The sequence below is a fragment of the Antennarius striatus genome, chromosome 17 (genome assembly GCF_040054535.1).
Source record: "Antennarius striatus isolate MH-2024 chromosome 17, ASM4005453v1, whole genome shotgun sequence".
Lineage (NCBI taxonomy): Eukaryota > Metazoa > Chordata > Actinopteri > Lophiiformes > Antennariidae > Antennarius > Antennarius striatus.
In genome coordinates, this window is record NC_090792.1 from 19,140,460 (window position 1) to 19,167,743 (window position 27,284).

The 27,284-nt window shown below is 41.0% G+C and overlaps 1 protein-coding gene and 14 non-coding genes across 17 annotated transcripts; 13 read left to right on the forward strand and 2 right to left on the reverse strand.

Moving 5' to 3' along the window:
* Positions 1-111: 111 nt before the first annotated feature.
* Positions 112-185, forward strand: trnat-agu (transfer RNA threonine (anticodon AGU)). The gene has a single exon. It is a non-coding gene; the product is annotated as a tRNA-Thr (tRNA).
* Positions 186-415: 230 nt separating this feature from the next.
* Positions 416-489, forward strand: trnan-guu (transfer RNA asparagine (anticodon GUU)). Its single transcript has one exon. It is a non-coding gene; the product is annotated as a tRNA-Asn (tRNA).
* Positions 490-941: 452 nt separating this feature from the next.
* On the forward strand, positions 942-1,015 carry trnat-cgu (transfer RNA threonine (anticodon CGU)). The gene has a single exon. It is a non-coding gene; the product is annotated as a tRNA-Thr (tRNA).
* A 504-nt stretch (positions 1,016-1,519) lies between these two features.
* On the forward strand, positions 1,520-1,593 carry trnai-uau (transfer RNA isoleucine (anticodon UAU)). The gene has a single exon. It is a non-coding gene; the product is annotated as a tRNA-Ile (tRNA).
* Positions 1,594-1,753: 160 nt separating this feature from the next.
* trnat-agu (transfer RNA threonine (anticodon AGU)) lies at positions 1,754-1,827 on the forward strand. Its single transcript has one exon. It is a non-coding gene; the product is annotated as a tRNA-Thr (tRNA).
* A 197-nt stretch (positions 1,828-2,024) lies between these two features.
* trnat-cgu (transfer RNA threonine (anticodon CGU)) lies at positions 2,025-2,098 on the forward strand. The gene has a single exon. It is a non-coding gene; the product is annotated as a tRNA-Thr (tRNA).
* A 230-nt stretch (positions 2,099-2,328) lies between these two features.
* On the forward strand, positions 2,329-2,402 carry trnan-guu (transfer RNA asparagine (anticodon GUU)). Its single transcript has one exon. It is a non-coding gene; the product is annotated as a tRNA-Asn (tRNA).
* Positions 2,403-2,854: 452 nt separating this feature from the next.
* On the forward strand, positions 2,855-2,928 carry trnat-cgu (transfer RNA threonine (anticodon CGU)). The gene has a single exon. It is a non-coding gene; the product is annotated as a tRNA-Thr (tRNA).
* Positions 2,929-3,128: 200 nt separating this feature from the next.
* On the forward strand, positions 3,129-3,202 carry trnan-guu (transfer RNA asparagine (anticodon GUU)). Its single transcript has one exon. It is a non-coding gene; the product is annotated as a tRNA-Asn (tRNA).
* A 229-nt stretch (positions 3,203-3,431) lies between these two features.
* On the forward strand, positions 3,432-3,505 carry trnat-ugu (transfer RNA threonine (anticodon UGU)). Its single transcript has one exon. It is a non-coding gene; the product is annotated as a tRNA-Thr (tRNA).
* A 160-nt stretch (positions 3,506-3,665) lies between these two features.
* Positions 3,666-3,739, forward strand: trnat-agu (transfer RNA threonine (anticodon AGU)). The gene has a single exon. It is a non-coding gene; the product is annotated as a tRNA-Thr (tRNA).
* Positions 3,740-4,060: 321 nt separating this feature from the next.
* On the forward strand, positions 4,061-4,134 carry trnan-guu (transfer RNA asparagine (anticodon GUU)). The gene has a single exon. It is a non-coding gene; the product is annotated as a tRNA-Asn (tRNA).
* Positions 4,135-4,363: 229 nt separating this feature from the next.
* trnat-cgu (transfer RNA threonine (anticodon CGU)) lies at positions 4,364-4,437 on the forward strand. The gene has a single exon. It is a non-coding gene; the product is annotated as a tRNA-Thr (tRNA).
* A 15,764-nt stretch (positions 4,438-20,201) lies between these two features.
* Positions 20,202-20,275, reverse strand: trnat-agu (transfer RNA threonine (anticodon AGU)). The gene has a single exon. It is a non-coding gene; the product is annotated as a tRNA-Thr (tRNA).
* Positions 20,276-20,649: 374 nt separating this feature from the next.
* LOC137611210 (RNA polymerase II elongation factor ELL-like) lies at positions 20,650-26,359 on the reverse strand. Of its 3 annotated transcripts, none has more exons than XM_068339282.1 (12): positions 25,957-26,357; positions 24,896-24,940; positions 24,689-24,810; positions 24,272-24,432; positions 23,389-23,687; positions 23,154-23,278; positions 22,360-22,861; positions 22,201-22,282; positions 22,061-22,115; positions 21,790-21,961; positions 21,598-21,642; positions 20,650-21,510 (listed from the first exon to the last, which is right to left on the reverse strand). In XM_068339282.1, exons 1-12 carry the CDS (start codon positions 26,089-26,091, stop codon positions 21,400-21,402), a joined length of 1,854 nt encoding a protein of 617 aa, XP_068195383.1. In that variant the 5' UTR covers positions 26,092-26,357; the 3' UTR covers positions 20,650-21,399. The 3 variants fall into 3 exon arrangements, with proteins under 3 accessions (XP_068195383.1, XP_068195381.1, XP_068195384.1); XM_068339280.1 differs by having other exon boundaries at positions 22,195-22,282; positions 25,957-26,356; XM_068339283.1 differs by lacking the exon at positions 21,598-21,642 and having other exon boundaries at positions 22,195-22,282; positions 25,957-26,359.
* Between the last annotated feature and the right edge of the window lie 925 nt (positions 26,360-27,284).

Here is a 27,284-nt window from a genome sequence, read left to right on the forward strand (position 1 = left end):
CTTGAAGAATCGAACAATCCTGCAAGTGGAGTTACATTCATTGTGTGGAAGACTAATGGCCAGCTTGGCTACAATGACCCGACCAACACTTCTCTCTACGACCAAACCAATGGCGCTGTGGCTTAGCTGGTCAAAGTGCCTGTCTAGTAAACAGGAGATCCTGGGTTCAAATCCCAGCAGTGCCTGACTGCTTCTTTTTCTGGGTCTCATCGGTGGAGACCACCTTTGTCTCCAACTCATTTCATCATAATCACCTCACCACAGAAGGAGTCTCTTCTTGAAGAGCAAAGAAAATGCTCAAAAAAGAAATTTTCTTTCTTTAGAAACAACTTTCTTAATGTGTCGTAGTTCTAGTGTTCTTCCTGTTGGATTGACAGAACAGTCCTCTTGAGGAGTTAGAATTCACAAAAGTTGAGTCTCTGTGGCGCAATCGGTCAGCGCGCTCGGCTGTTAACCGAGAGGTTGGTGGTTCAAGCCCACCCAGGGACGAACTTTGTCAAGACTTTTAAGGTGCAATATGCTAAAACTTTTTTTTCCCACCTTGGCGTCCTGAAAAACCCAGGAATCATGACCATGTTATCCCCCGACCTTCAATGACTCCCTGGTGTTTCACTTCACCTCCGTACTCCTGTTGTCCTTTACAGTTTCAGAAGGGGTCTGTTGGATCTGACTGTGTTTCAGTGGTGCTTTGTAAATTGGAAGCAGGTGGTTCTTTAGCTTAGCTGGTCAAAGTTCCTGTCTTGTAAACAGGAAATCCTGGGTTCAAATCCCAGCAGTGCCTATGGAAGACTTTTATGATGTTTGTGGAAAATCAACGTGATTCAATGCTTCACCACAACCTTTTTGTTTGGTGATGTCAACTGTGATTTAAATGAGATTACGTTAAATTGCATTGATTGTCGGAAGTTCACTAGACACAACAGTCTGCTTTAGACACCAATGGCGCTGTGGCTTAGTTGGTCAAAGTGCCTGTCTCGTAAACAGGAGATCCTGGGTTCAAATCCCAGCAGTGCCTGACTGGTACTCTTTTTGGGTCTCATTGCTGGAGACCAGCTTTTTCTCCAACTCATTTCATCATAATCAACTCACCACAGAATGAGTCTATTCTTGAAAAGTGAAGAAAATGCTCAAAAAAGAAATTTTCTTAAATTGAATTTTATTGATTTTCAGAAGTTTGCAAGAAACTACAGTCTGCTGCAGAAGGCATTTGAGCTTAGTCTCTGTGGTGCAATTGGTCAGGGTGCTCGGTTGTTGTCTGAGAAGTTGGTGGTTCAAGCCCACCCAGAGACAAAGTCTTTCTGAAGTTTTATGGGACAATACCTTCGCAATTTGTTAAAGCTTTGTTTCCCATCTTGGCCTCCGGAAAAAACAAGAAATTGTGACCATGTTGTCCCTTGACCTTTAATGACTCCCTGGGGTTTTCACTTCACTTCCGTAATCATGTTTTCCTTTGAAGATTTGGAAGTGGTCTGTTGTATCTGACTGTGTTTCAGTGGTTTTTTGCCAATGATAAAGCAGTGGCGCTGTAGCTTAGCTGGTCAAAGTGCCTGTCTTATAAACAGGAAATCCTTGGTTCAAATCCCAGCAGTGCCTATGGATGACTTTTATGACACTTGTGGAAAATCAATGTGATTCAATGCCTCACCACAACCTTTTTGTTTGGTGACATCAAATGGGAGTTGAATGAGATTAGGTTGAATTTTATTGATTTTCAGAAGTTCACAAGAAACTGCAGTCTGCAGCAGACACCAATGGCGCTGTGGCTTAGTTGGTCAAAGTGCCTGTCTAGTAAACAGGAGATCCTGGGTTCAAATCCCAGCAGTGCCTGACTGGTACTCTTTTTGGGTCTCATTGCTGGAGACCAGCTTTTTCTCCAACTCATTTCATCATAGCCACCACAAAATGAATCTCTTCTTGAAGAATCGAACAATCCTGCAAGTGGAGTTACACTCATTGTGTGGAAGACTAATGGCCAGCTTGGCTACAATGACCCGACCAACACTTCTCTTTACTACCAAACCAATGGCTCTGTGGCTTAGCTGGTCAAAGTGCCTGTCTCGTAAACAGGAGATCCTGGGTTCAAATCCCAGCAGTGCCTGACTGTTTCTTTTTCTGGGTCTCATCGGTGGAGACCACCTTTGTCTCCAACTTATTTCATCATAATCACCTGACCACAGAATAAGTCTCTTCTTAAATAGTGAAGAAAATGCTCAAAAAAGAAATTTTCTTTCTTTAGAAACAACTTTCTTAATGTGTCGTAGTTGTAGTGTTCTTCCTGCTGGATTGACAGAACAGTCCTCTGGAGGAGTTAGAATTCACAAAAGTTGAGTCTCTGTGGCGCAATGGGTCAGCGCGCTCGGCTGTTAACCGAGAGGTTGGTGGTTCAAGCCCACCCAGGGACGAACTTTGTCAAGACTTTTAAGGTGCATTATGCTAAAACTTTGTTTTCCCACCTTGGCTTCCTGAAAAACCCAGGAATCATGACCATGTTGTCACCCGACCTTCAATGACTCCCTGGTGTTTCACTTCACCTCCGTACTCCTGTTGTCCTTTACAGTTTCAGAAGGGGTCTGTTGGATCTGACTGTGTTTCAGTGGTGCTTTGTAAATTGGAAGCAGGTGGTTCTGTAGCTTAGCTGGTCAAAGTTCCAGTCTTATAAACAGGAAATCCTGGGTTCAAATCCCAGCAGTTTCTATGGAAGACTTTTATGAAGTTTGTGGAAAATCAACGTGATTCAATGCTTCACCACAACCTTTTTGTTTGGTGATGTCAACTGTGATTTAAATGAGATTACGTTAAATTGCATTGATTGTCGGAAGTTCACTAGACACAACAGTCTGCTGTAGACACCAATGGCGCTGTGGCTTAGTTGGTCAAAGTGCCTGTCTCGTAAACAGGAGATCCTGGGTTCAAATCCCAGCAGTGCCTGACTGGTACTCTTTTTGGGTCTCATTGCTGGAGACCAGCTTTTTCTCCAACTCATTTCATCATAATCAACTCACCACAGAATGAGTCTATTCTTGAAAAGTGAAGAAAATGCTCAAAAAATAAATTTTCTTAAATTGAATTTATTGATTTTCAGAAGTTTGCAAGAAACTACAGTCTGCTGCAGAAGGCATTTGAGCTTAGTCTCTGTGGCGCAATTGGTCAGGGTGCTCGGTTGTTGTCTGAGAAGTTGGTGGTTCAAGCCCACCCAGAGACAAAGTCTTTCTGAAGTTTTATGGGACAATACCTTCGCAATTTGTTAAAGCTTTGTTTCCCATCTTGGCCTCCGGAAAAAACAAGAAATCGTGACCATGTTGTCCCTTGACCTTTAATGACTCCCTGGGGTTTTCACTTCACTTCCGTAATCATGTTTTCCTTTGAAGATTTGGAAGTGGTCTGTTGTATCTGACTGTGTTTCAGTGGTTTTTTGCCAATGATAAAGCAGTGGCACTGTAGCTTAGCTGGTCAAAGTGCCTGTCTTGTAAACAGGAAATCCTGGGTTCAAATCCCAGCAGTGCCTATGGATGACTTTTATGACACTTGTGGAAAATCAATGTGATTCAATGCCTCACCACAACCTTTTTGTTTGGTGACATCAAATGTGAATTGAATGAGATTAGGTTGAATTTTATTGGTTTTCAGAAGTTCACAAGAAACTGCAGTCTGCAGCAGACACCAATGGAGCTGTGGCTTAGTTGGTCAAAGTGCCTGTCTAGTAAACAGGAGATCCTGGGTTCAAATCCCAGCAGTGCCTGACTGTTACTTTTTGTGGGTCTCATCGCTGGAGACCAACTTTGTCTCCAACTCATTTCATCATAATCACCTCACCACAGAATGAGTCTCTTCTTGAACAGCAAAGAAAATGGTCCAGAAAGAACATTTCTTGCTTTAGCTCTCTAACAACTTTGTTAAAGTTTTGTGCTTCTACTGTTCTTCCTGCTGGACTATCAGAATGGTCCTGTGGTGGAGTTACTGTCTATTCATTGTGTGGAGAATGAGTGGACAGCATGTCCACAATGACCTGACCAAGACACGTGTTTGAGTCAAAAGTGATTACCACGCAGCCAAAACCTATGTCTCTGTGGCGCAATGGGTCAGCGCGCTCGGCTGTTAACCGAGAGGTTGGTGGTTCAAACCCACCCAGGGACGAGCTTTGTCAAGAGTTTTAAGGTACAATACCACTGCCATATGCTAAAACTCTTTTTTCCCACCTTGGCGTCCTGAAAAACCCAGGAATCAGGACTATATTGTCCCTTGACCTTTAACGACTCCCTGGTTTTTCATTTCACCTCCGTAATCCTGTTGTCCTTTGCAGTTTCAGAAGGGGTCTGTTGGATCTGACTGTGTTTCAGTCGTCCTTTCTAATTTGGAAGCAGGTGGCACTGTGGCTTAGCTGGTCAAAGCGCCTGTCTCGTAAACAGGAGATCCTGGATTCAAATCCCAGCAGTGCCAATTTGTTATTTATAATATACTTGTTGAAATTAATGTGATTCAATGTCTCAGCTACATTTTTGTGTTTGGTGACTTTGACTGAAATGTTGTGGCAAACACGTAATAGTTCCGTCGATTAAAGTTATTTTGATAGTCAAACCGGAAGTTTTAATCAATCTAACAACGTCTAACTTTATTTCAATATTTTTGTAGTTACCAACTATGTCCACTAGAGGGGATCACGATCACAGATCCTTCAAGTGGTAGAATAACATTATTGACACGTTTCCCGAAATAACTTTTTTGTGTAGTTTTCCGCTGAATGGTTTAACAGATACAGTACTTGTGTTCATTTAATCTCGTACAGCATGCCTCTGTATTGTTGCTGTTGTAGTTACTCAGTCTTGCCACAGGAGGGTATGAAATGTTTTTACTGAGCAGGAAGTGGTCTGAGTACGTTTACCCGAGATCAGGACTGGAATATGAATGCAGCATGCATGTCTTATTTTGCTTGTTCTTTATTTCTTTTCTTTTTTTAAGTGTCTTTTTGTGTTGTTTTTTGTTTTTGAGTTCAGGAGTCACATCCTTTAATTGTTGACTTCACCTGTCCAACAATAAAGCATGTTGCACGTTGAAACGGTAATTCTCCATTTACATCTGTGAGGCGTTTGCATGTTCTCCACGTGTCTGGTGGGTTCTAGATTTTGACATATTTTGACACGTTATGAATCCCCTCCCTTAATCCTCCCTACACGTCTTTATCTGGACGGTAACAAACGTTCAAAAATGACGTAAAAACATTAAAAACTCGTCACCAGTTTTTGGTCGTACTTTTATCGTGAAATTGATTCAAATATATTTCCTGTTCGTTTGATGCTTTTATTTTGAGCGAAAACCGGAAATGAACACATATTGGTGACACCGCCAGTCTCTTATCAGTTTATTCCTACCGTCCTCCTGAACGGCTCAACTACTGGACGGGGGTGAAGTCTTCCCAGGGTTGGTGTTGAGGATCATCCACTTGGTCATCAGGGAGAGTTCTCCCTCAAAAAAAACCCAGCCAGGGTAATCAATGGAAAACACTTGAAAGAAAAAACGCCAACTGGCTCTGCTGTGTCTCTCTTGTAACACTGGGAACACCACGTTACCAACCTCCAGCTACAACATATTCAGAAGTTATTCACTTTCCCTTTTTGACTGTGTCTGATGGAAAAACACAGATATCACGGATCTCTCTCTCTCTCTGCCGTTCCATGCATCCCTCCAGCTTCACCTGTCCACCAGAGCCGTCCTGGTTTTTATTTTTTACTTCCTGGTTCTAGGGAACGTCCCCCCCTCCACTCAGGGAGCGTCTACAAGATGCAGGCATTAAGGGAGTGTCTGTAATTTAAATTAATTACTGTACTATAAACCTGGGTTACAAACACATATTGGTGACACTGCCCTCTGTGGTCAATGGCCTTATTACACATTTTTACTCTGTCTTAGTGTCCGAACCCAGAAGAACAATCATCTACTTTATCTTTAGGAAACTCTAACGAGAAGGGAGAGGGGGGCTAATGCTAGTTAGCATTTCAAGCAGTTTTACTATTGCATTTCAAATAGTAAGACATGTTAAACTCCATTGCTGATAAAACATTCAGAAGGCTCTCGATGGTAAACGCGTTTGATTCCCCCTTGTGGCCAAAGTGAGGAACTACAAATGTTTCTTTTTCATTTGATGCGGATGTAACACGATCCCAGTGCGTCTGGATGAAATATTGTAAATAAAACTTCAGAAAAAAGATGTTAATCTTACTTTACATATCCTAATTACTCAAGTATTACAATGGGGTTTTTTTACTTGCTAGAAGACAAACTTTAACTGAGATGAACGACACAAATTTAAATATTTTCTTCTGCTGGACTGCACGGGACGCTTTAGGTTTCATGTTCGATGTAACAGATATAAAGCCAGGAAATTCAACGTTACTATTATATTTGTCTTAAGGCTTTTGGTGATGTACTTAAAGCATATCAGTACTTGTGTTAATTAATTTGCGTATAGCTCTGTGTTGTTGCTGTTGTATTTGCTCAGTCTGGACACAGGATGGTAGTAAATGTGTTTACTGAGCAGGAAGTGGTCTGAGTACATTTACCCGAGATCAGGACTGGAATATGAATGCAGCATGCATGTCTCATTTTGCTTGTATTTGATTTCTTTTCATACTTTTTGTGTCTTTTTGTGTCTGTCTTTGTGTATTTTTGTGTTGTTTTTGGTTTTTGAGTTCATCTCAGGATTAACATCCTTTAATTATCGGTTTAACTTATCCAGCAATCCAGAATGTTGCACGTTGAAACGATAATTCTCCATTCACATCAGTGAGGAGTTTGTATGTTCTCCACGTGTCTGGTGGGCTGTAGAAACACGCACATAGCTGTGCTAAACTGAACATAAGAATGAAAAAGGGTGAGAGGACACACCCAGGTTGTCATTGCAGTAGGGAATTGGTTCTAAACCTGGTTACATTAACATTTTGGCCATGTTTTCTCGAGCTGTGGTAATTTTGGGACGCGTTCCATTTCTTCCTGGATGAAGAAGAGTCTTGCATGACTTCCTGGTTCCCCCTCAGGGCTGTGAACCCCATACATACAAGTTCTGAAACAAATCACAACAGCTGAAGGTTTAGCTCAGAGAGATGAGAAGAGGAACTCACAAATCTGAAGTCATGGAATCAAATCCCAGTGTTCACTTTTACATTTTCTCCAGAATGTTGTGAATAATAAATACATTAACTAACCCACGTTATTGAACCTCCTGAACAGCTCAGTAGGATCGTCTTTGATCAACAGGTGTTTGTTGAAGGATGTAGGATCAAATCCCAGCTGTCTTTGTGTTCCTTTTGACTTAACCTATTGCCTTCTATCAAATCAAAAAATGCATAGTAATGTTTAAGTTAATAGGACATGTAAAGTAATTAAAGTAATTAAATCTTTTTCGAATTTTTTTTTAAACAATGTTTCATCCAGACGCGCTGGGATCGTGTTACATCCGCATCAAATGAAAATGAGGCATTTGTAGTTCCTGACTTTGACCACAAGGGGGAATCAAACGCGTTTACCATGATGCCTGATGAGAGGAGAGGACAACGTCAAGAACAATTCACACTTCCTACATCCTCTAAAATCCAAAACCTTCTTTTTACTTCCTGCACTTTTTGACTCTACTAACTTCTGCTTTACTTGAAAATGTTTGAACCTTCCTCTTGGTTTTGACCAGTAGATTTAACCCACAACTTTAACACTTTAACACTACAATCTAACAGATTTTGACACGTTATGAATCTCCTCCCTTAATCCTCCCTACACGTCTTTATCTGGACGGTAATAAACGTTCAAAATGAGGTTAAAACATTAAAAACTCGTCACCAGTTTTTGGTCGTACTTTTATCGTGAAATTGATTCCAATATATTTCCTGTTCGTTTGATGCTTTTATTTTGAGCGACAACCGGAAATGAACACATATTGGTGACACTGCCCTCTGTGGTCAATGGCCGTATTACACATTTTAGCTTTACTCTGTCTTAGTGTCCGAACCCAGAAGAACAATCATCTACTTCACCTTTAGGAAACTCTAACGAGAAGGGAGAGGGGGCTAATGCTAGTTAGCATTTCAAGCAGTTTTACTATTACATTTCAAATAGTAAGACATGTTAAACTGAATTGCTGATAAAATATTCAGAAGGCTCTCGATGGTAAACGCGTTTGATTCCCCCTTGTGGCCAAAGTGAGGAACTACAAATGTTTCTTTTTCATTTGATGCGGATGTAACACGATCCCAGTGCGTCTGGATGAAATATTGTAAATAAAACTTCAGAAAACAGATGTTAATGTTACTTTACATATACTAATTACTCATGAATTACTATGTTTTTTTTTACTTGCTAGAAGGCAAACTTTAACTGAGATGAACGACACAAATTTAAATATTTTCTTCTGTTGGACTGCACGGGACGCTTTAGGTTTCATGTTCGATGTAACAGATATAAAGCCAGGAAATCAACGTTACTGTTATATTTGTCTTAAGGCTTTTGGTGACGTACTTAAAGCATATCAGTACTTGTGTTAATTAATTTGCGTCTAGCTGTGTGTTGTTGCTGTTGTATTTGCTCAGTCTGGACACAGGATGGTAGTAAATGTGTTTACTGAGCAGGAAGTGGTCTGAGTACATTTACCCGAGATCAGGACTGGAATATGAATGCAGCATGCATGTCTCATTTTGCTTGTATTTGATTTCTTTTCATACTTTTTGTGTCTTTTTGTGTCTGTCTTTGTGTATTTTTGTGTTGTTTTTGGTTTTTGAGTTCATCTCAGGATTAACATCCTTTAATTATCGGTTTAACTTATCCAGCAATCCAGAATGTTGCACGTTGAAACGATAATTCTCCATTTACATCTGTGAGGAGTTTGCATGTTCTCCACGTGTCTGGTGGGTTGTAGAAACACGCACATAGCTGTGCTAAACTGAACATAAGTATGAGAGGGGGTGAGAGGACACACCCAGGTTGTCATTGTAGTGGGGAATTGGTTCTAAACCTGGTTACATTAACATTTTGGCCATGTTTTCTCGAGCTGTGGTAATTTTGGGACGCGTTCCATTTCTTCCTGGATGAAGAAGAGTCTTGTCATGACTTTGTGGTTCCCCCTCAGGGCTGTGAACCCCATAAATACAAGTTCTGAAACAAATCACAACAGCTGAAGGTTTAGCTCAGAGAGATGAGAAGAGGAACTCACAAATCTGAAGTCATGGAATCAAATCCCAGTGTTCACTTTTACATTTTCTCCAGAATGTTGTGAATAATAAATACATTAACTAACCCACGTTATTGAAGCTCCTGAACAGCTCAATAGGATAGCATTTCATTAACAGGTGTTTGTTGAAGGATGTAGGATCAAATCCCAGCTGTCTTTGTGTTCCTTTTGACTTAACCCATTTGCCTTCTATCAAGTCAAAAAATGCATAGTAATGTTTAAGTTAATAGGACATGTAAATTAATAAAAGTAATTAAATCTTTTTCGAATTTTTTTTTAAACAATGTTTCATCCAGACGCGCTGGGATCGTGTTACATCCGCATCAAATGAAAATGAGGCATTTGTAGTTCCTGACTTTGACCACAAGAGGGAATCAAACGCGTTTACCATGATGCCTGATGAGAGGAGAGGACAACGTCAAGAACAATTCACACTTCCTACATCCTCTAAATTCCAAAACCTTCTTTTTACTTCCTGCACTATTTGACTCTACTAACTTCTGCTTTATTTGAAAATGTTTGAACCTTCTTCTTGGTTTTGACCAGTAGATTTAACCCACAACTTTAACACTTTAACACTACAATCTAACAGATTTTGACACGTTATGAATCTCCTCCCTTAATCCTCCCTACACGTCTTTATCTGGACGGTAATAAACGTTCAAAATGAGGTTAAAACATTAAAAACTCGTCACCAGTTTTTGGTCGTACTTTTATCGTGAAATTGATTCCAATATATTTCCTGTTCGTTTGATGCTTTTATTTTGAGCGACAACCGGAAATGAACACATATTGGTGACACTGCCCTCTGTGGTCAATGGCCGTATTACACATTTTAGCTTTACTCTGTCTTAGTGTCCGGACCCAGAAGAACAATCATCTACTTTATCTTTAGGAAACTCTAACGAGAAGGGAGAGGGGGCTAATGCTAGTTAGCATTTCAAGCAGTTTTACTATTGCATTTAAAATATTAAGACATGTTAAACTCCATTGCTGATAAAACATTCAGAAGGCTCTCGATGGTAAACGCGTTTGATTCCCCCTTGTGGCCAAAGTGAGGAACTACAAATGTTTCTTTTTCATTTGATGCGGAAGTAACACGATCCCAGTGCGTCTGGATGAAATATTGTAAATAAAACTTCAGAAAAAAGATGTTAATGTTACTTTACATATACTAATTACTCATGAATTACTATGGTTTTTTTTACTTGCTAGAAGGCAAACTTTAACTGAGATGAACGACACAAATTTAAATATTTTCTTCTGCTGGACTGCACGGGACGCTTTAGGTTTCATGTTGGATGTAACAGATATAAAGCCAGGAAATTCAACGTTACTGTTATATTTGTCTTAAGGCTTTTGGTGATGTACTTAAAGCATATCAGTACTTGTGTTAATTAATTTGCGTATAGCTGTCTGTTGTTGCTGTTGTATTTGCTCTGTCTGGACACAGGATGGTAGTAAATGTGTTTACTGAGCAGGAAGTGGTCTGAGTACATTTACCCGAGATCAGGACTGGAATATGAATGCAGCATGCATGTCTCATTTTGCTTGTATTTGATTTCTTTTCATACTTTTTGTCTCTGTCTTTGTATTTTTGTGTCGTTTTTGGTTTCTGAGTTCATCTCAGGATTAACATCCTTTAATTATCGGTTTAACTTATCCAGCAATCCAGAATGTTGCACGTTGAAATGATAATTCTACATCTACATCGAATCAAAGTGTCCCATGCACTCCAACTTTGAAGAAAATATTTTGATTTGTGTCCTTCAGCTTAATAAAAGTTTGCCTTCTATCAAGTCTAAATATACAAAGTAATATTTGAGTTATCAGGCTATGTAAAGTAACATTAAAATCGTTTTCTAAAGTTTTATTTACAATATTTCATCCAGACGCGCTGGCATCGCATTACTTCCGCATCAAATGAAAAAGAAACATTTGTAGTTCCTCACTTTGGCCACAAGGGGGAATCAAACGCTTTTACCATCAAGAGCCTTCTGAATATTTTATCAGCAATGGAGTTTAACATGTCTTACTATTTGAAATGCAATAGTAAAACTGCTTGAAATGCTAACTAGCAGTAGCCCCCTCCCCCTCCATTCTCGTTATAGTTTCCTAAAGATAAAGTAGATGATTGTTTGTCTGGGTTCTGCCTGATGAGAGGAGAGGACAACTTAAAAACAATTCACACTTCCTACATCCTCTAAAATCCAAAAACCTCTTTTAAGAAAAAAACCCTGCATTTTTCGACTGCACTAACTTCTGCTTTATTTGAAAATGTTTGAACCTTCCTCTTGGTTTTGACCAGTAGATTTAACCCACAACTTTAACACTTTAACACTAGAATCTAACAGATTTTGACACGTTATGAATCCCCTCCCTTAATCCTCCCTACACGTCTTTATCTGTACGGTAACAAACGTTCAAAAATGATGTAAAAACATCAAAAACTCGTCACCAGTTTTTGGTCGTACTTTTATCTTGAAATTGATTCCAATGTATTTCCTGTTCGTTTGATGCTTTTATTTTGAGCGACAACCGGAAATGAACACATATTGGTGACACTGCCCTCCTGTGGTCAATGGCCGTATTACATATTTTAGCTTTACTCTGTCTTAGTGTACGAACCCAGAAGAACAATCATCTACTTTATCTTTAGGAAACTCTAACGAGAATGGAGAGGGGGGGCTAATGCTAGTTAGCATTTCAAGCAGTTTTACGATTGTATACATTTCAAATATTAAGACATGTTAAACTGAATTGCTGATAAAACATTCAGAAGGCTCTCGATAGTAAACGCGTTTGATTCCCCCTTGTGGCCAAAGTGAGGAACTACAAATGTTTCTTTTTCATTTGATGCGGATGTAACACGATCCCAGTGCGTCTGGATGAAATATTGTAAAAAAAACTTGAGAAAAAAGATGTTAATGTTACTTTACATATCCTAATTACTCAAGTATTACTATGGGGTTTTTTTAACTTGCTAGAAGACAAACTTTAACTGAGATGAACGACACACATTTAAATATTTTCTTCTGCTGGACTGCACGGGACGCTTTAGGTTTCATGTTGGATGTAACAGATATAAAGCCAGGAAATTCAACGTTACTGTTATATTTGTCTTAAGGCTTTTGGTGATGTACTTAAAGCATATCAGTACTTGTGTTAATTAATTTGCGTATAGCTGTCTGTTGTTGCTGTTGTATTTGCTCTGTCTGGACACAGGATGGTAGTAAATGTGTTTACTGAGCAGGAAGTGGTCTGAGTACATTTACCCGAGATCAGGACTGGAATATGAATGCAGCATGCATGTCTCATTTTGCTTGTATTTGATTTCTTTTCATACTTTTTGTCTCTGTCTTTGTATTTTTGTGTCGTTTTTGGTTTCTGAGTTCATCTCAGGATTAACATCCTTTAATTATCGGTTTAACTTATCCAGCAATCCAGAATGTTGCACGTTGAAATGATAATTCTACATCTACATCGAATCAAAGTGTCCCATGCACTCCAACTTTGAAGAAAATATTTTGATTTGTGTCCTTCAGCTTAATAAAAGTTTGCCTTCTATCAAGTCTAAATATACAAAGTAATATTTGAGTTATCAGGCTATGTAAAGTAACATTAAAATCGTTTTCTAAAGTTTTATTTACAATATTTCATCCAGACGCGCTGGCATCGCATTACTTCCGCATCAAATGAAAAAGAAACATTTGTAGTTCCTCACTTTGGCCACAAGGGGGAATCAAACGCTTTTACCATCAAGAGCCTTCTGAATATTTTATCAGCAATGGAGTTTAACATGTCTTACTATTTGAAATGCAATAGTAAAACTGCTTGAAATGCTAACTAGCAGTAGCCCCCTCCCCCTCCATTCTCGTTATAGTTTCCTAAAGATAAAGTAGATGATTGTTTGTCTGGGTTCTGCCTGATGAGAGGAGAGGACAACTTAAAAACAATTCACACTTCCTACATCCTCTAAAATCCAAAAACCTCTTTTAAGAAAAAAACCCTGCATTTTTCGACTGCACTAACTTCTGCTTTATTTGAAAATGTTTGAACCTTCTTCTTGGTTTTGACCAGTAGATTTAACCCACAACTTTAACACTTTAACACTAGAATCTAACAGATTTTGACACGTTATGAATCCCCTCCCTTAATCCTCCCTACACGTCTTTATCTGGACGGTAACAAACGTTCAAAAATGATGTAAAAACATTAAAAACTCGTCACCAGTTTTTGGTCGTACTTTTATCTTGAAATTGATTCCAATGTATTTCCTGTTCGTTTGATGCTTTTATTTTGAGCGACAACCGGAAATGAACATGTAACCCTGGCTTACCTGTAGGTTATCATTATCATCAATATTTGGAACTCTGTGAATTAAGATCTTTAGGTTCAATAAGGAGATTGGTAGTAGCAACTCTATATAGAGCAGTAAGACCTCCAGCACACAAAAAAACACACACAGACACCGTGGTGGAAGTATAATAAGAAAAATATATTTAAATTTATCAGTTTTGTTCAGTTTCCTCCTTTTTTCCACTTCCCTTCTTTGGTTTCATCAACGTATGTCACTTCTTTCTTTTACCTCAACTAGGAAATTCAAATATATAAACAATACACAACAATGCTGCAAAAAATAAAATAAGTGAGTGTACACAGGAAAAATGCAAAAAAAAATATCCAATCAACCGTCAACCTTAATATGTTTTAACCTTTCCAATTATCCGTCGTTGGGCCCAAAAAAAAATAAATTAAAAAAAATATATATATATATTCTGAGATCTCAGTGGAGAAAAAAACAACAACAAAAAAAGTTCCAAATTCACCACGGAAGGGGGGAAAGAAGTGCTCTTCCTTAAAGTCTCTTATCAGTTTATTCCTACCGACCTCCTGAACGGCTCAACTACATGACGGGGGTGAAGTCTTCCCAGGGTTGGTGTTGAGGATCATCCACTTGGTCATCAGGGAGAGTTCTCCCTCAAAAAAAACCAGCCAGGATAATCAATGGAAAACACTTGAAAGAAAAAACGCCAACTGGCTCTGCTGTGTCTCTCTTGTAACACTGGGAACACCACGTTATCAACCTCCAGCTACAACATATTCAGAAGTTATTCACTTTCCCTTTTTGACTGTGTCTGAAGAAAATAAACAGATATCACGGAGCTCTCTCTCTCTCTGCCGTTCCATGCATCCCTCCAGCTTCACCTGTCCACCAGAGCCGTCCTGGTTTTTATTTTTTACTTCCTGGTTCTAGGGAACGCCCCCCCCCTCCACTCAGGGAGCGTCTACAAGATGCAGGCATTCAGGGAGTGTCTGTAATTTAAATTAATTACTATAAACCTGGGTTACAAACACATATTGGTGACACTGCCCTCTGTGGTCAATGGCCGTATTACACATTTTAGCTTTACTCTGTTTTAGTGTCCGAACCCAGAAGAACAATCATCTACTTTATCTTTAGGAAACTCTAACGAGAAGGGAGAGGGGGCTAATGCTAGTTAGCATTTCAAGCAGTTTTACGATTGTATACATTTCAAATAGTAAGACATGTTAAACTCCATTGCTGATAAAATACTCAGAAGGCTCTCGGTGGTAAACGCGTTTGATTCCCCCTTGTGGCCAAAGTGAGGAACTACAAATGTTTCGTTTTCATTTGATGCGGATGTAACACGATCCCAGTGCGTCTGGATGAAATATTGTAAATAAAACTTGAGAAAAATGATGTTAATGTCACTTTACATATCCTAATTACTCAAGTATTACTATGGGGTTTTTTTACTTGCTAGAAGGCAAACTTTAACTGAGATGAACGACACAAATTTAAATATTTTCTTCTGTTGGACTGCACGGGACGCTTTAGGTTTCATGTTCGATGTAACAGATATAAAGCCAGGAAATTCAACGTTACTATTATATTTGTCTTAAGGCTTTTGGTGACGTACTTAAAGCATATCAGTACTTGTTTTAATTAATTTGCGTCTAGCTCTGTGTTGTTGCTGTTGTATTTGCTCAGTCTGGACACAGGATGGTAGTAAATGTGTTTACTGAGCAGGAAGTGGTCTGAGTACATTTACCCGAGATCAGGACTGGAATATGAATGCAGCATGCATGTCTCATTTTGCTTGTATTTGATTTCTTTTCATACTTTTTGTCTCTGTCTTTGTATTTTTGTGTTGTTTTTGGTTTTTGAGTTCATCTCAGGATTAACATCCTTTAATTATCGGTTTAACTTATCCAGCAATCCAAAATGTTGCACGTTGAAATGATAATTCTACATCTACATCGAATCAAAGTGTCCCATGCACTCCAACTTTGAAGAAAATATTTTAATTTGTGTCTTTCAGCTTAATAAAAGTTTGCCTTCTATCAAGTCTAAATATACAAAGTAATATTTGAGTTATCAGGCTATGTAAAGTAACATTAAAATCGTTTTCTAACGTTTTATTTACAATATTTCATCCAGACGCGCTGGCATCGCATTACTTCCGCATCAAATGAAAAAGAAACATTTGTAGTTCCTCACTTTGGCCACAAGGGGGAATCAAACGCGTTTACCATCGAGAGCCTTCTGAATGTTTTATCAGCAATGGAGTTTAACATGTCTTACTATTTGTAATGCAATAGTAAAACTGCTTGAAATGCTAACTAGCAGTAGCCCCCCCCTCCATTCTCGTTAGTTTCCTAAAGATAAAGTAGATGATTGTTTGTCTGGGTTCTGCCTGATGAGAGGACGAGGACAACTTAAAAAACAATTCACACTTCCTACATCCTCTAATATCCAAAAACCCCCTTTTAACTTCCTGCATTTTTCGACTGCACTAACTTCTGCTTTATTTGAAAATGTTTGAACCTTCCTCTTGGTTTTGACCAGTAGATTTAACCCACAACTTTAACACTTTAACACTAGAATCTAACAGATTTTGACACGTTATGAATCTCCTCCCTTAATCCTCCCTACACGTCTTTTTCTGGACGGTAACAAACGTTCAAAAATGATGTAAAAACATCAAAAACTCGTCACCAGTTTTTGGTCGTACTTTTATCTTGAAATTGATTCCAATGTATTTCCTGTTCGTTTGATGCTTTTATTTTGAGCGACAACCAGAAATGAACATGTAACCCTGGTTTACCTGTAGCTTATCATTATCATCAATATTTGGAACTCTGTGAATTAAGATCTTTAGGTTCAATAAGGAGATTGGTCGTAGCAACTCTATATAGAGCAGTAAGACCTCCAGCACACAAAAAAACACACAGACACCGTGGTGGAAGTATAATAAGAAAAATATATTTAAATGTATCAGTTTTGTTCAGTTTACTCCCTTTTTTCCACTTCCCTTCTTTGGTTTCATCAAAGTATGTCACTTCTTTCTTATACCTCAACTAGGAAATTCAAATTTATAAACAATACACAACAATGCTGCAAAAAATAAAATAAGTGAGTGTACACAGGAAAAATGCAAAAAAAAATATCCAGTCAACCGTCAACCTTAATATGTTTTAACCTTTCCAATTATCCGTCGTTGGGCCCAAAAAAAAAAAATTAAAAATATATATATATATATTCTGAGATCTCAGTGGAGAAAAAAACAACAACAAAAGTTCCAAATTCACCACGGAAGGGGGGAAAGAAGTGCTCTTCCTTGAAGTCTCTTATCAGTTTATTCCTACCGACCTCCTGAACGGCTCAACTACTGGTCGGGGGTGAAGTCTTCCCAGGGTTGGTGTTGAGGATCATCCACTTGGTCATCAGGGAGAGTTCTCCCTCAAAAAAAAAAAACCCAGCCAGGATAATCAATGGAAAACACTTGAAAGAAAAAACGCCAACTGGCTCTGCTGTGTCTCTCTTGTAACACTGGGAACACCACGTTACCAACCTCCAGCTACAACATATTCAGAAGTTATTCACTTTCCCTTTTTGACTGTGTCTGATGAAAAAACACAGATATCACGGAGCTCTCTCTCTCTCTCTGCCGTTCCATGCATCCCTCCAGCTTCACCTGTCCACCAGAGCCGTCCTGGTTTTTATTTTTTACTTCCTGGTTCTAGGGAACGTCCCCCCCCTCCACTCAGGGAGCGTCTACAAGATGCAGGCATTTAGGGAGTGTCTGTAATTTAAATTAATTACTATAAACCTGGGTTACAAACACATATTGGTGACACCGCCCTCCTGTGGTCAATTGCCGTATTACACATTTTAGCTTTACTCATTCTACGTGTCCGAAACCAGAAGAACAATCATCTACTTTATCTTTAGGAAACTCTAACGAGAAGGGAGAAGGGGGGCTAAGGCTAGTTAGCATTTCAAGCAGTTTTACTATTGCATTTCAAATAGTAAGACATGTTAAACTCCATTGCTGATAAAATATTCAGAAGGCTCTCGATGGTAAACGCGTTTGATTCCCCCTTGTGGCCAAAGTGAGGAACTACAAATGTTTCTTTTTCATTTGATGCGGATGTAACACGATCCCAGTGCGTCTGGATGAAATATTGTAAATAAAACTTCAGAAAAAAGATGTTAATGTTACTTTACATATACTAATCACTCAAGTATTACTATGGGGTTTTTTTACTTGCTAGAAGACAAACTTTAACTGAGATGAACGACACAAATTTAAATATTTTCTGCTGCTGGACTGCACGGGACGCTTTAGGTTTCATGTTGGATGTAACAGATATAAACCCAGAAAATTCAACGTTACTATTATATTTGTCTTAAGGCTTTTGGTGATGTACTTAAAGCATATCAGTACTTGTGTTAATTAATTTGCGTCCAGCTCTGTGTTGTTGCTGTTGTATTTGCTCTGTCTGGACACAGGATGGTAGTAAATGTGTTTACTGAGCAGGAAGTGGTCTGAGTACATTTACCCGAGATCAGGACTGGAATATGAATGCAGCATGCATGTCTCATTTTGCCTGTGTTTTATTTCTTTTCATACTTTTTGTGTCTTTTTGTGTCTGTTTTTGTATTTTTGTGTTGTTTTTGGTTTTTGAGTTCATCTCAGGATTAGCATCCTTTAATTATCGGTTTAACTTATCCAGCAATCCAGAATGTTGCACGTTGAAATGATAATTCTACATCTACATCGAATCAAAGTGTCCCATGCACTCCAACTTTGAAGAAAATATTTTAATTTGTGTCTTTCAGCTTAATAAAAGTTTGCCTTCTATCAAGTCTAAATATACAAAGTAATATTTGAGTTATCAGGCTATGTAAAGTAACATTAAAATCGTTTTCTAAAGTTTTATTTACAATATTTCATCCAGACGCGCTGGCATCGCATTACTTCCGCATCAAATGAAAAAGAAACATTTGTAGTTCCTCACTTTGGCCACGAGGGGGAATCAAACGCGTTTACCATCAAGAGCCTTCTGAATATTTTATCAGCAATGGAGTTTAACATGTCTTACAATTTGAAATGTATACAATTGTAAAACTGCTTGAAATGCTAACTAGCAGTAGCCCCCCCCCCTCTCCATTCTCGTTATAGTTTCCTAAAGATAAAGTAGATGATTGTTTGTCTGGGTTCTGCCTGATGAGAGGACGAGGACAACTTAAAAAACAATTCACACTTCCTACATCCTCTAATATCCAAACCTCTTTTTACTTCCTGCACTATTTGACTCTACTAACTTCTGCTTTACTTGAAAATCTTTGAACCTTCCTCTTGGTTTTGACCAGTAGATTTAACCCACAACTTTAACACTTTAACACTAGAATCTAACAGATTTTGACACGTTATGAATCCCCTCCCTTAATCCTCCCTACACGTCTTTATCTGGACGGTAACAAACAATCAAAAATGATGTAAAAACATCAAAAACTCGTCACCAGTTTTTGGTCGTACTTTTATCGTGAAATTGATTCCAATATATTTCCTGTTCGTTTGATGCTTTTATTTTGAGCGACAACCGGAAATGAACACATATTGGTGACACTGCCCTCCTGTGGTCAATGGCCGTATTACACATTTTAGCTTTACTCTGTCTTAGTGTCCGAACCCAGACGAACAATCATCTACTTTATCTTTAGGAAAGTCTAACGAGAAGGGAGAGGGGGCTAATGCTAGTTAGCATTTCAAGCAGTTTTACGATTGTATACATTTCAAATATTAAGACATGTTAAACTCCATTGCTGATAAAATATTCAGAAGGCTCTCGATGGTAAACGCGTTTGATTCCCCCTTGTGGCCAAAGTGAGGAACTACAAATGTTTCTTTTTCATTTGATGCGGATGTAACACGATCCCAGTGCGTCTGGATGAAATATTGTAAATAAAACTTCAGAAAATTATTTTAATGTCACTTTATATATCCTAATAACTCAAACACTACTATGTATTTTTCTGACTTGGTAGAAGGCAACATTTTATTAAGATGAACGACACAAATAAAAATAATTTCTTCAAAGTTGGAGTTCATGGGACGCTTTTGGTTCGATGTAAATGGTGAGTTATCATTTCAACAGTGCAACATTCTTGATTGTTGAATAGGTTTAAGTCAACAATTAAAGGATGTGACTCCTGAGGTGAACTCAAAAACCAAAAACAGCACAAAAAGACAAAGACAGACACAAAAAGCTCTGACTGTATCTGTTAAAACATTCCGTGGAAAACTACAGAACAAAGTTATTTTAGGAGACGTGTCAATGTTATTCTACGTTCTTGAAGCATTTGTAATCGTGATGCCCTCTTGTGGACATAGTGGGTAACTACAACATTAAGTTAAAGTTAGACTTTGTTAGATTGTCAATAGCTTCCGGTTATGACTTTCAAAATAACTTTAATCGACGGACCCAGTGTTGATTTGCCACACCATGTCACAGTCAACGTCACCAAGTAGGTAGAATTGAACCAAAAACCGCCTGGATAATAGCTGAGCACACAGCCGATGCAACTCAGTCAAATCTTGTTGCTTTGTTTTGACGTGAACAAATAAAAAGGTTGCGGTTGAGGAACAGAATCGTATTGATTGTCATAAAATTTATCCCTAGGCACTGCTGGGATTTGAACCCAGGACCTCCTGTTTACTAGACAGGCGCTTTGACCAGCTAAGCCACAGCGCCACTGGTGTCTTCACCAGTCAACCATTTTCTTGTGAACTTTTGAAAAGCAAATTCTCTTAGCGCTTTCATTTAAATCTTAGTCTACTTCACCAAAGGATTCAGTGTTATGGCCCTGCGATGAGCTGGCGTCTCATCCAGGGTGTACCCCAACTGGGATATGTTCCACCAACACCTAAGACCAGAAGCATTTATAAGATGAATGAATGATCGTGTGAAACTGGCCCTGTTTTCAGCACCACTGACTGGCTGAGAGGCGAACCAGTCAGCTCTGATTGGCCTCATGAACATCAATCATTATGATCAGCTTCAGTTTGGATCCATTTGATCAGAAAACCTCTCCAATACTGAGGCGGTAGGAAAACAATCACACCAAATGAATACAAATCAATTTATTTGAAACCGACAAAACTTCTGCTTTACTCCTCATGCATTCTGTCACGTACACAGCATGCAATGAAATCCTCCTACTGGTCTCCACAGGCTCCGCCCACAGCAACAAATACTTCCTGTACTGCGATAACAAATAAAAACCAGCATTAAGTTGATGCAGTCCTTCAGATCATACTGTAAATTCCCTGAATACAAGAATTAATTGAGTTTTTTGTGCTTCAGCAGCAGAAACACCAGTGGAATACTCAGTCAGAATCAGAAACACTTTCAAAAAGACCCTAAAAAAAGAACAGGTTTGAGTTCCAGGTGTTCACGCGTGCCTCCCCCGTCCACCACCAGCCAATCGTGCGAGCTGTCTGGGTATGTACAGCCAACCGTTGTGCTTCCAACATAAACACCGACGTGGTTAAAACCAAAGCGAGGAACCAGCTTTCAATCCACAAAAAGATAAAAACGTGACGACGGGAATCTACAAATGTTTCTAGGTTTGCCTCAACTCCAGGTCTGCTTGCATTTCCAGGAGAGAGAGGTTAAAGGTCAGGAGCCGCCGTAAAACCGTGGTTATCCCTTAAACGTCTTTGGTGACATCATGTGACTTGCAGCCCATTGGTCGATCCATTATTTTCTAAAGGTAATGTCCCGCCTTCTGACGAATGACTCCCATCCTGTGATCAAACACTCCAGCTGAGCCGTGTGAAGCTGCCATCCAGCCCCGCCCTGGAGGGGGGGCACGTTCAGTCCCCGAGTTGCCGCTGGTCGTACTGCGATATGAGCTTCTTGATGTGAGCCAGTTTGTTGTGTAGATATTCACAGCGACTCTTTTCCTGGTCGTAGTTGGGGTTCGACTAAAAGGAAGGACGAAAAAAAAAAAGAAGAGTTTTATCAATGGGATCAATCATGGGATCAATACACGAGTAAAGAAAAGCGGTTACCTTCTTGATTTTGCGATATTCGTGGAGAATTTTATTATGAACCGTCTGAAACAAGAAGGCATTCAAACAGATGTGATATTTTCAGATAAATACAAACATTTTTATCTTTCAGTTTCTGTTGTTCGTCTCTTTAAATGCGTGGAACTGCCCCACCCTGTGGTATGTAGGGCGACAGATGAAGCTCTGTCTCACCTTGTACTTGTGCGACTCGCGGTGAAGCCGTTTGCGCTGCGAGTCCAGCTCCATGAACTGCCGGGTGACGCCGTCGATGTGGGCGTGGAGGTCTCGGTACTCGCTGTACTCGCGGTTGAAGTCCTGCTTGTAGCTCTGCCGCTGGGCGGGACTCAGGATGGGGGAGTACGTCCTGATTGGACAACACAACGGAACACAACCATGAGCACCATTGAGAAGACATTCCGCGCATTTTCACGTAAACGCTTGGATGCATTTTGGGTGTACGTACAGAAGGTAGTCCGCTACTTCCTCTTCCGGTTCAAAAGCGTTCTTTTCTTCCGCCTCTGAAGGAAATCAAGAAAAGAAACGTTAAAAAACAACCGACAGAACCGACGTCGTGTCGACCAACAGACAGACGCTCACCCTCACCGTCCAGAGAGATTTTGTCGTTTGTAACCTCTGGACTTGGATCTTTCTTCCTCGACTTCCGGTCTCTGCGCAGATCCTTTTCCTTGATTAAGAGAACCTCCAGTTACCAACGCAAAACAAGAATAAAACAAACAAACAACCGTAGACGAGGTTCCTCACCTGATTTTTGTGTTTGTGTTTGCTCTTCTTCCTCTTGATTGTATGTCTGCTCCGCTCAGGAACGATTAGCAGTGACGGAGGTCGCTCGGGCTCAGGTTGGGGTTTGACGGCGGTGGGTTTGGTCTCCTCCTGAGGCGACTCGCTGCAGGGCGTCGGTTCGAGCCTCTCGGCTGCCTCCGCCTCGCGCTGGCAGACCGCCGACAGGGAGTCAAAAAGCCTCCGGGGATCGAGCGAGTTCGTTTGCCTCTCGTTTGCCGCTGCTGCCGTCGTCGTAACGTCTTTTGGAGTCGCATCTTTGGACGTCCTCGCTCTCGACTTGCCGGCAACCGTCTTGACGGACAGGTGTGAGATCCTGGGCTTCTTACTCAGCAGGGGGTCGGTGTACTCCTCCGGTGGGTGAGGCAGGGGACGATGTGCTGGTGAGGAGTTGGGGGTGTCTCTCAGGGGACTGACCTGGGCCTCGGGGATGGTGAGGAGGTTCTGCTGTGGCTGAAACAACCTCCTGAGGGGCAGAAGAGGACAGAAAATGAACGGACGGGTCTCCAGAGGTCTTGACAGGAAGTGTTTGCTGCCTTTTTACACAATTCTACATCTGCAAGTCTAGACTTCTGCGTGACACGTGACTGAGAAGTCTGTGTGAATTCTGGAAACTATGCACCCGTTTTTCCTGTTTTAGCTTCTGAACAATCTGCTTGACGCAACCGTTTGTCTCATAAAAAACGGTTTTGCGATCATTCTTTCCTTCAAAGTGAGCAGCAGGTTTTTCATCAACACGACACCGAGGCTCTGGTTACCTGACGAGGATGCGTTTCAGCAGCTGCTGGTCTCCTGACGTGTATCCCGGCCAGTCCTTCTGCAGCTCCTTGTAAAGACTGTCCTTCAGAACAAACGTGTTGTCTCTGCTGTTCAGCTGTCCAACCTGCAAGACAAACATGAGGGCAGAGAAAAATGAAGCTCTACTCAGCTCCAGAAGTCTCCTTCCTGTGTCGTTTCTGTGTTTTTATCTGGTTAAGGAAGAGAGAGATTCACCTCCATCAGCATCGACTCCAGGGTGTCTTTCTCTGCGGCCGGCAGCCCGTCTCTCTGCAGCCTCAGGATGAGTTCGGGTCTCTTGTAGGGCCTCAGAGCCAGAAGGTGTGACACCCTCTCCCTGAGCGGTCGCCTCTGAACGTCCTCCAGGTTCCTGTTCAGAGCACAAGCCCCACCCTTCCTCAACTTGGACAAGCCGACCCCCGCCTTGATGTCTCTGATGAGTGATCGGGATGACGGTCTGGGTTTGGTCAGGCCGGCCAGAGCGGGGGCCGGGGCTCGAACAGTCACCTTCTTACCTATGGGGGGGGGGGGCAAACACATCACATCAAAACCAACGCAAAGACAGAAGCACCGTCAGAGGAAATCCTGTGGAGGTTTCGTTCTTCCTCTTCTCTTCACAAGAAAACAGACGAACGACAAAAGTCCCCACTATGAACGTATGAAACCGCCGATGAAGGAGTGATGACATCACAGGAAGTGGATCCTGTCCCGCGGCGGAGAAGAGGGAACTCATCTCACCTCGTGTTACCAAGACGTGCAGACGTCCTGCTGAGCAAAAGTTGCAATCTAATTTTGGGAAAACCCACGAAGTTGCTTCCTCTGATCAGACTAAAATCATCACATTGGTGTGTGTGTGTGTGTGTGTGTGTGTGTGCGCGTGTGTGTGTGTTCTCTGAAACAAGATGACGGAGACTAAAATATCTGTTTAGTAGGAAGTGGTTCGGTGGTTAGAAAACAGCTCCATCACTGGTTTCGTTCTGTTTGTGGAGTTAAAACCGCCGTACTCTAATGACACCAGCGGTTCATCCACAGGCGGATTTGATTTAACATACGTGTGTTACTACGGCAACCCATTCGATACGTTCGTCGTCACCCTTACCCCGGAAGCGGCCCTCGTGTTTGATGACGATGGCTGCCCGGCTACGGGTCTCCTCCTCGGCCTGAGCCATGCTCTGACGGGCTTTGTCGTACGAGTCGTCGGTGGCGTTGATCGTCATCTTCTTCTGGATCACCCCCAGACACGAAAGCTCTTTGGCGCCACTGTGAGGAAGAGGAGGGAACGGCATTTTAGAGGTGTGAGTTGGAAAAGTCAGACGAGACTCGATCCGATTTAATGATTCCTGAACTTTTCGTGTCATTGAAATCACTTCTCTCCAATTCCATGCTCCCTGGACCTGTTCAGACAGGAATCCTGGGTTTCTTCTGGTATTTAAACAGGAAGTGCTCTCAGAGTTTGCCTTTGCTTTGCTTAAATTGTCAGCGTTTTTATTGTCAGAATCGGCGTTTCTTTTTTTACCTAACGCTGATCTGCTGGACGCAGTCGAAGCTTCCATGTGGGTTGTCACGGGCGACGTTGGTGACGCCGAAGGTGAAGATCCTGAGCTGGTCTCCGTTGTCCGAGCAGGGGACGGCGATTCTCTGTGACAGGAGGACAGTTAGACGTGACCTCAGAGCGTCAGGCGACTCTACCGTGTTTCATGTCCGGTCCGTCGGCTCTTCTTACCCCCTGGTCCCCGTTAAAACTGATGCTGGGATGCGACAACCGACCCTGGAGGAAAACAGGAAACAAACGGTTGAGTTTGGACCGACACGGTCTCACAAAACCATCGACAAAGACGACAATCGGACGTAAAAATCAGATTAAAAAAAAAGACACGAACGACGACTGATTCCAACACTGTTGCCATGGTAATAAACACGTGTAAATAATCATAAAAATGTTCTGGAAATAGCTGTGGTAACCGGTTCCACACCAGCGTCACGACAGGAGTGAAGTAACTCCCTGACGGAAGGAGGCGCGCCGTGACGAGAATCCACATGACCTTTTCACTGAGAGGATTTACGAGTCCACCTGTTGATGAGTTTCTTCGTCCAGATCGGGCCGAGTTGGTTATGAATAGATGCACTTAGAGCTAAATAAAGACACTACTAGTGTGCACGGTGCACGTATTATGTGCACGCTTGGAGGCTACCCCAATAAAACCAGAGGTGTGACAGCGGTGGAGGCGTGGATTCCACTCCCACCGCTAAATGCCTGGCTGCACTTTTCCTCCCTGTGTGAGCAGGAATTACAGAATTGAGGAAGTGTTCCTGACTGCTTTCTGCTTGCACTTCCTGCTTCGTTTTGATTCACGCCTGATTGGCTGGATCTGATGTTTGATGGTGGATCTGGAGCTTCAAACAAAAAACCAAACAAAAAAAAAACCAAACAAATAAAAACAAACTGGGTGTTTGTGATTCCCAAGGAATAATAAAAATAAATAAATAATATAAATAAATAAATAAATAAAAAGCAGCTCGGTGATTGGTTCCGGCACCGATTAGCATCCACGGTGCTCATGCGGGGAACCGGAGCACCGCGTTACGCAACATTATGGGCTGGTAGCTAACGGAGGCTCGCAGGAGACAACAAGCCCGGGAAGAGCCTGAAGTTCACCCGGAAAATGAGCACCGAAAGCCCGCCTCCCCCCCACCTTCAGTCCGCCCGCTTCCCCGTGAGCGACGGACCGGAACCAACTGGTTCGGGTCCGTGTTTCCGGGGTGAATGTTAAAAAATGAACCCACCTTTCCGCCTTGGAGGGAGCCGATAGCTCGCGCCGCGCTGTCCGTGAGTTTGACGTGAAAAACGGAGACGTTACCGCCGCGGCTCGGGTCCCCGCCGGACAGCCCGTAGCTCCGGTTCTCCTGCAACGCCGACATCCCGGCCCGAAGCCCCCCGACACCGGCAGAACGGACCGCACGGAAGCCAACAAACAAACATTGGCCGGAGGAGCGGAGGGCAGAGACGTTTCCGCAGGCTGCTTCTCAGCCGCGCGCTATTCTGGAGTCGAGCGCGTGACGTCATGACGGCGGGGCTCAGAAGGGATTTTATTGGCCCAGAGAAATAAATAAACCCTTACGTAGGGTTTACGTAACCGCTTCTTCTTCCGCCTCTTTCGCCGAGCTGTGACGTATTTGCCTTCTGTGTAAACCGGAAATGGATTTCTATCTTTAAAATGCTTTTTATATTTTTGTATTGTTTATTTGTATTATTTATTTATTTTTGTATTATTTATTTTTAATAAAGAATTTTATTTTCATTTTAAAACTTTAAAATTTTCTGATAATTTCAATGACATTGCTTTCGTTATTTATTACGAGACTAATAAAGGAGATCAGTTTTTTTAAATTTAGTTCTTTAAAAACAAATGACTGGATTTATTTCATTAAAAAGAAATTCACTTTAAATGAAAATATTGTTTTTTATTTGTAATTAGAAACATGGTTGGACATGCTTTCCATTAATTTTGAAAGTCTAAACGCACACACTCAGCATTCACACTCATTTGTAAAGTTCACACTCTTAATAGATGCAGACTTAAAATCTTTACGAGGGGAATTATCACCTTTATTACACGTTTTGCGTGTTAAACACGGAGGACAACCACACTGACGTGACCTCCTGCTGGTTTTCTGACTGCTGTTTGTGTTAATTGCACATCTGGTATTTGAGGTCTGCAGAAATCGTTTCCTGTCTGAATGTCTGACGTCATTCAAGCCAGACTTCATGATTTCACAGAAGAGAGCTCCATCATTTTCTGTGTGTGTGTGTGTGTGTTTCCGATCACCCGTGGAAACTGCGTGTCCATTTTTAGATTTAAAATAATTTAATCTCTAGCTCCGATGAGTTATTAAACTAAAAAACATTTTGCTGAACGTATGAAGAAGTTAAAATAAAAAGAGGAAGAAAAAAGTAAAAAATCAGATTCTACTTCATTCAAACAAAATGATTCAGATTTTATGTTTTTGTTATGACTTCCTCTTTAGGATAAAAAAGACTATCATCATCATCATCATGGGATTAGAAATAAAGAACACAAAATGTGATTGGCTGTTGTAACTGTTGCCATGGA

Excerpts from the sequence above, each read along its gene's own strand:
- LOC137611210 (XM_068339280.1), bottom strand. The coding sequence starts at position 26,091 with ATGTCGGCGTTGCAGGAGAACCGGAGCTACGGGCTGTCCGGCGGGGAC. Across the intron at positions 22,116-22,194 it reads AATCTCTCTGGACGGTGAGG|AGGCGGAAGAAAAGAACGCT; the intron begins GTGAGCGTCTGT and ends GATTTCCTTCAG. Across the intron at positions 21,962-22,060 it reads GAAGTAGCGGACTACCTTCT|GACGTACTCCCCCATCCTGA; the intron begins GTACGTACACCC and ends TTGTCCAATCAG.